This window comes from Volvox carteri, assembly GCF_000143455.1.
Source record: "Volvox carteri f. nagariensis unplaced genomic scaffold VOLCAscaffold_57, whole genome shotgun sequence".
Classification (NCBI taxonomy): Eukaryota; Viridiplantae; Chlorophyta; class Chlorophyceae; order Chlamydomonadales; family Volvocaceae; genus Volvox; species Volvox carteri.
The window spans coordinates 101,902-109,639 of NW_003307600.1; the positions used below are offsets into that span (position 1 = coordinate 101,902).

The 7,738-nt window shown below is 49.1% G+C and overlaps 1 protein-coding gene across 1 annotated transcript; it reads right to left on the bottom strand.

Annotated features, from left to right (window-relative positions):
- Nucleotides 1-318: 318 nt before the first annotated feature.
- VOLCADRAFT_97002 (uncharacterized protein) lies at nt 319-5,278 on the bottom strand (the record flags this gene model as incomplete). The annotated part of the gene is made up of 6 exons (XM_002956060.1): nt 319-716; nt 818-967; nt 2,406-2,532; nt 3,569-3,637; nt 4,180-4,709; nt 5,071-5,278. The coding sequence occupies 6 exons, from the start codon at nt 5,276-5,278 to the stop codon at nt 319-321; spliced, it is 1,482 nt and encodes a 493-aa protein (XP_002956106.1).
- Between the last annotated feature and the right edge of the window lie 2,460 nt (nt 5,279-7,738).

Sequence of the window (7,738 nt, forward strand, 5' to 3'; positions counted from 1 at the left end):
GCGCTTAGCGCGTATTTGTAGCTGTCATGTGTGCCGTACAGTGTACCGGCTACTACAACCCCTGCCATGCAACTAGAAGTCCTTTGGTTTTTAAGGTACAGAAATTTAAATTATGTCTGAATTAGTTTCGTCGTAGCAAGCTAAACGTTTAGGTGGCTGCGACAGATGGTTCCGTGGTGTGCCATGGTACATGGCCATGCTTCGTACAGGATGGTCTGTACTTTCAATTATATAGGTAATGCTCCACATACAAAGTCATCTCATCTTCTTATCTTCATCAAGCAGAAATTCACACAAGTGCAGTTAGCATGTTTACTTCTAAGCATGACTCTGCCGCCGCCCTGTACCCCTGCCTTGCTTTGAAAGGAAATGTATTACCTGTGTTCCACTAAACGTGTGCACCAGGACACGGCTGCTTGGAGGCGATAAGTTGTTGAAAGGAGCTTCCAGGTAGCGATATGAAATGAAGAAAACAGGTATAGGACTGTACCGCTCATTGTACACCTCGTCACCTCGGAGAGCCCAAGTTGGCTCAATGCGGATGTAAGACTTGGAGCCAGGGAGCGAAAAAGTCATCGGCCTGCCGATGTCCAGGGTGCTGCCGTTTAGGTCGCCTCCTCGTAGGGGTGGCATCCAGCCCAAGCGCCACATGTTGGGGGCGTTGTAGCAGGTCTTGCCACTGAATGCACCAGGAGATTTGCCAATCCAATAACGAACTTCAAAACAACATGCACACGCAACAACTTATAAGGAAGAACAGCATCGAACGAACTGATAATTTACCTTCCCATTGCGCATGTGTCGTCGCCATAAGCACCTGCAACACCTGTCAGGCCCGTACGACCAGAATGGTCAAGACCGAGGTTGTGTCCCATCTCGTGAAAATAGACCGTGAGATCATCAGCGTAGCGCCCGTTTATGAAAGTGTAACAAATAGTTCCCAAGCAGCCTGGGTTTAATGCCATGCCTGCACGACAATCCGTGCGAGACACAAAGCTCATCAGCAGGTGAGCGAGAGCATTAGGTATTAGGACATAATGAGCTTTAAGATTCGTTGCATATACAGTCAGCGGTGGTGCCGTCAGCACAGCTCCGTGCAAGCCTGGCATGAGCTTAAATGCCTTGCACAACACTGCCGTACACTGCTGTACAACAAACACCCGCCCTCTGCAACATGCAACAATGGAAGGCTTGGCCTGCTAGGAAGAATACATCTGCATTAAGAAGACACAACAAATGAAAATTTGTAATGAACGCCTGTTAACGTTTTCCTGCCTATAGCTACATTCAAAAGAATAAACAGACGTTGATCTACAGATCGTGTCGTAGTATTATTATTTTAGATTGGGAGGGTCCCTGTCTAACGTAATAGGACGCAATCTACAGACGATGAAAAATTACAGACGGAATATGATCATGACCATAACCAATTGATTGATGTTTAAATGCGTGTTACGTAAACCGGCATGCAGACATGCGTACATTCCGGAGTAGCGTGACACAAGAACGAACACCTGGAAGGAGGTGCCACCAGCAGTGCATGGAAACCTGTGACGACCTTGAGGGGACAGCGTAGTCCCTTCCACCACACCATGGCCTGTTCATCCTGCCTACATACTTCACAGCGGCACGACTCCGCTTCCTTGCCGTGAAACGTTCTCGGCGCTATGGAATGGTTTCAGTTGTAATGTATGGCTGGGATGGCTTCAGCGGTACCTTTGTTCAACCAGCCAACGACAGCACACATGTTCAGTAGTTGTATGCACCCTTACACACTTCGGCACCGCTGCATATTGACTGCTTATGGGTAATGAAAGTAAGTGCTTGCCAGCACCTGCATGTACACGACAATCTAGTACGACCGACATTTCGCGGGCATTGCCACATATGGAGAAGGGCGGCTAGAGAAGGTTTTTACTTGTGTATGCATGTACATGCGTACACAAACGCCCTTACTCGCTCTTTGTAATTCATGGGCCCATAAACACTACGTATACATAGCAAGGTGCCTGCCTTACGTACATATTTACCCTAGAAGTTTCATTCATTGCTTGGACTTGCACGCATGTGCAAGCTTGGACTTGCACGCATGTGCAAGTCCACGAAGACAATTCCACGAAGACAGGAAACGTCCATCTTTCCTGCTTAAACGTCATCTTGATCAACTAATAACTGGAAACTTTTGGTGCTTTCCAGAGTAATGTTGAGCACTCCTGCTAAAGTGCTGACAAAGAATTTTCGATTGCGTTGCCAGCAGCAGGAAGGCAGCATACCAGGGCCCAACATGAGTCATCTAGGCAGCTCAAGAGCTAACTGGCCAGAGAGCGAGACTGTAACGGGAGGTCGTTGGTCCTCCCTAAAACCCTAAGCCCCTAGCCTCCAGACAACAGGGTTTCGGCACTTACCTTTAATGTTACTGTCGCGGTCTATTTCAGCAGGCAGTACTGCGACGCGTTGCTGAATGCCTGTCACGTTCAACCCAAGAGTAGCCTGTACATAGTCCTCAGCCGCGTTCATTATTGAATAGAGCGTCTGCAACACAAGCAAGTACGGGGATGCCATTCAGGAAGGTTCTATGGGATGGACAAGTGCATAGCATGGACAGCTGCGCTGTACATACATCGCACCTACCATGCCGACCATATCATCTCATTTCCTGCACGCTCTAGATCTAGTACGCTCTCGGATGCATTTGTCTCAAGTATTATTATGCAACTGCGCGGGTTTCCATCCATGAGCGATCGGTGGGCCCTGCACCCATCGGGGACAACGGGGCCCCTTCAATCCGTAAAATCAGGCCCCTTCAATCCGTAAGACGGTGGCTTGCTTACGGATGCATTTTTATGTTCTCACGGATACATGCACATGCCTTCATTTTACGGCGGAAAGATCCAACCGTTCCATGGCCATGTTCGCATGACATCCCTCAAACTTGCTTCACATTATTACCATATTTTTAACTCACGATTTAACGTGTATTTTATTTTAGAGCGATATATATATTTTTATGAATTGATAAAGGAGTTGTGATGTTTATGTACACCATTTCGGCTTCGTACTTTTGACGTATTTCGGCTTCCGTATACCTGGCCAGCATTCATGGACCAGAGTCCTCATTTTACGGCAGTCTGATCTATAAATATTTAAGCGAGTTTATCGCCGAGCATGTCAGTAATGTGAATGAGAAACGTTAGACCGGTTTCAACCGTTCGTATACGTACGGTTATACGTATACGACCGTGGATAAAAAACGCCAATCAATTTTTTGATAAAATGCATTTTATCACATATGTGAGCATGCAGTCCACGTTTATGCCGCCCAAACCATGAAGTGATCGTCTCGATTATCGTCCCTATCTAGGACTTCACAGGAAAAGACCCACCCTGCTGCAGACCCACCCCCTACAAAGGACCAGCTGGTCCTTTACTGCAGTAAATCTTTGTCCTCAAATAGATGATAAGCTAACTGCTGCTGGCCATGTATGTAGTCCTAGGTTTTTGCGCATGTGTGAATCGGCAGTAAGATCTTAAGAAGCTTCGCACTGCATGATCTATGGACATGACCCACCATTGCATAGTCGAATCTGGCGGCTGAAAAACTGTAGTACTTGTTATTGATGGTGCCACTGCAGGGCAACTGTGGGGTGCAGGGCATGACAATGAGACGACCAGATCTGGAAACACAATGGATTTAATGTTTTTAGAACCAGCGCGCGTGGCAGCACGGTGGACAGCATCAGTCGCAGGTTCAACCAGTTGGGGTGTGAGCAGCGAGGAAATGGGCAGTAAGAGCAACATAACAGCCGCATGCAAACAAAACGCACACCGTCTCCATGGCGTTAATTCCGGGTCCTTTGGGTAAACCTTTGCAGCAGCGAGCAACCTGATGCGACCGTATGCAGCGGTGGTTGCATGAATCTGAGGAGATCCTCAGATTCAAGATCTAGGCCCACAAGTTGCTCTGAAGAACATAATCGACGCATTGATGCATCTACAGTTTTAACTTCTTTTAAGAGTTTTAAAGTATAATTAGCTTGATTTCTATTTGAGTGCCGCAGCTGAGGAAGAGCATCGTGTTGAAGCCAATTTGTAGGCACTCAGTTAAAAAACCACGTGATTGGTGATTTTCTTACATCCGTCATGACCCTATCGTTAGTCGGAACGACCGGCATCGCTTACCGGCACCTCGAAGATGGTCTGTGTGTCCTTATCCATGACAGCCTTGCCCTGGGAGCAAACACTCCAGTAGTTCTGCATCGTCCTGGCATTTTCTCGTGTGCCAGGGCCGTTAAGCCACATGGATTGGAACGTTGCTAAATCAAAAGGTGCTTTCCAGCCGCAGAAGCTGACCAAAAATACAATGCTGGTAATATTCCGGCGTTCACCACCAGGAGCGGATTTACCAGCACCCGGGTTTGCAGGGCCCAAGAATTCAATGTCACGTACGGCTATGGGTTTCGTGTCCAATGCTAGAGCACCGCTGTTAGCAGGTGTGAGGTCCCCTGGCATAAAATCTTTGGCGCCTCCCGACGCCATCTGGGGAGGTGCCGTACCATCACTGGTATTGCCAGCGGCATAGAGCCGGACGATGTAGCCCGTGTACGGCAGTGCGTCGGTCTCGTTTAGGAGAACAGGAAAGACGAATCCCTCACGTTGTCGGACAAAAAATTGAGGGGAAGATTTGTCCGAGATAAGCACATCAAGTTCCCCTGCAGCGGTGCACGCAAATGGGAAGGATGGCAATCCACCGATTACTGGGGAGCAACAGAGTCGAGTGACGGTGCGTGTTGTGCGCATAATTCCATTTATCACTGAGGTGGCGAATAGCCACTACTGTCGTAGCTGTGCGCTGCCACAGTATTACCCGCGAAGTAACCTTTCAAAAGCAAGCGTAACTAGCACAAACGCCCTCAACGGAGATTCCATTACGCTTTCAGTTCTGTATATTTATTTCGTTGGAATTCTAACGGACCCGAAAGTGGAGGATTACCGGTCCCTACCAATTACACTGGGGTGTCGCCCGTATGACATCAAAAATTTGCTGACAAGTCTAGTAAGATCGGTGCTCACCAACTATGGCGCGCGCGTCCTGCGGCGGCGGACTCGCAGGAGCTGTAGGTGGCGGACGCAGCTTCCTGACCACTCGGCGTGGAGGCGCGTTCCTGGCATTGCGTAGCTCCGCAACGGCTGATACATCTTCAGCGTCGCACAGCAGAGGTGAATTGAGCGCCGCTGTCGTCAGCAAAGCGATAACCAGAGCAGACGTGCACCGTAACATTACAGTCATGACGGTGTTTCGATGTAACAAACAGGTGCTTGTGCTGCAGCACTAGAGGTGTCTCATTCAGAGCCTGCGTCGGTCCTACTTAACTGCGTTCTATTGGTGCATTTTTTCTTCTTCAAAATACATATATAATTAATAACACTCCAATTCAAGCCTCTCGTTTTCTTATTCAGTCACAGAAGTACATTCTCACTGCTGGCTGGTCGATTTAACGCGGCCGACGGACGCATGGGTGCTCATAGTGAACGGTCGCTCGTAAGCTGCCACCAACCGCCATCCGGCTGCACAAATCCCGTAAAGCATTACAGCTTCCCTAATCCTGTTAGAATGTTTCTAATGAGGTATAATTGACTGTATGCAAGCGAGTCCATAACGCTGATGTGTACGTGCATGTAAGATACTACGATACTTATGCATCTATGTAATGTTACAGAGTGGGAGGCTTCTGGGCCGCTTTTATCACATTGTCAGTTCTACGATTTATCATCTTATAGCACCATCCACCACTACCACACTATACTTCGCCATACGAACTGTAAGTCCAAGGCGGCGGGTCCAGCCGTCTAGGACCCCTCCTCATCCATTATGCATCTGGATGCATGCATTCGAGCTCGAAGACAGAAGTCCGTTCGGATTTGCGCGTGCACGAAATACCCCATTGAACTTAAGCGGCTCGTTCTTCAGTTCTGTATCGAATCCTTAAACCTGCAAAGCATACTCGCTTCCTACGCTCTAGACGTTCCCGCCGTACACGTTTACTCGCGCACTCCGGCAGCCTTATGTGCGACGGCAAGCGCGTATCTGGCTCCGGTGACTGCCAGGTGCTGCAGCTTTAAGCTGGATTTGTGCAAGAATTTATGCTGTGCACGTAAAGCTTTATTTTACACCCAAACGCCAACTGCACACGACTTTGCTCTCACAAGGGCTTATAACGGAACTCAGATAAGGTGCCAAATGCTTTTGCGGCCGTGGAAACAATGCGGCGGCAGAAGTCTCGCATAGTTTGCGTAGAGGGTCTATCCAGCAGTTACGTCAGTCTCTTTCCCCTACCTTTTTCCTGGCAACATAAAGCTATAAAGCTTTATTCAACGTCTAATGAGAGCTTAAAGCTTTCCTTCTGTAGATTACAGTATAAAAAGGACGGAGAGTAAACTCGTAGCCGCGAGGCTGAAATCCCTATTAAAGCAGTCCGGGTCGTCAAGCCCAAATCCGAAGGGACTTCTGCCTTGCAGACGACTGTTGACGTCATCACGATGGGGTTCGATGGTCTTACGAGCTCCTGTGTAAGTTCGCTTGACATAGGTAGGACACAGGTAGGTTTGCGGCGAGTATAGCAACTAAATTAGGTTCAGTACGTACTACCGTATACGGCGCCGCGCGGCTTGCTGTTTCCTAATTAGTTGTTGCTCCATAGGTAAATGCCATTTTCTGTTACAAAGAATGAAAGAGAGAAATGGACTGAGAGGCCCGAAGAAGACGGGCCTAACGAACGGAGAAAGAGACACCGCAACTGAACTAACGCGAGGCTGCGCCAGAAACGGGCGGGCGGGCGGGCGCGCGCTGAACAACAAAAACAAGATAAGCTAACCAGCTTAATGCGCGCAATAAATGACGGCCCTGAGGACACGGGCCGTTGCGAAACAGTTAGTCTAACAGTTACGCATTGGGCCTTACGCCCAACTAACCCAGCTTACTTACGCAAGCTCGCATTAGTTGTTGCTCCATAGGTAAATGCCAAAGGAGAAGATACCCCCTCTAGCGGAAATAACAAACAAACTGAGCACCAAAACAGCGCAACGCGACGGGCCGCTAGAGGGACAAAGGACGCGAGAGCTGCCAGACAGGCACACACAGCGACACGAAATAAAGCTCCCCAAGCAAAACGCCTCAACGACCTCCAAACGATACTCCAGCAGCAAGGACGGCGGACACGCCATCTCTACACAGGCAAAAGAGCAAACAAACAGAACGCTGCCAAAACCACAAGGACGAGGTCAAACCAGCGCTCTCCAACCGCGCACAGACTGACCCACCGGCCACAAACGCGACGGATCCCTCAACAAACGCTGACGGACGCCCACTGAAGGAATGGACGATAGACACGCGAGAATGCCAAACATGTGCCCGCTGAGGGTTGACTAAACGGCCAACTAGGGCTTGAACTGAAAACCGGCTCTGCAATAACGACCGCTCCACGCGCCCAGGGCGCTGACAGCAGGGATACGGATGACGAAACCCAGCACGACAAACAGCAAGGTCGGGCCACCTCCGAACCAACAGGTACACCGGCCAACTGTTCAAAGAATCCACACAGCACCTGCAATAAAGACCAACACAAAGAGAGTCTGACAGAGCCACGGAGTGCTGCAAATGCAACCAACTACTATAAAAACGCCGCCAGCAGGGGCTGTCTCCAGCACAGGGCGCTCTTGGTTAACCGAGCAAGACATACAC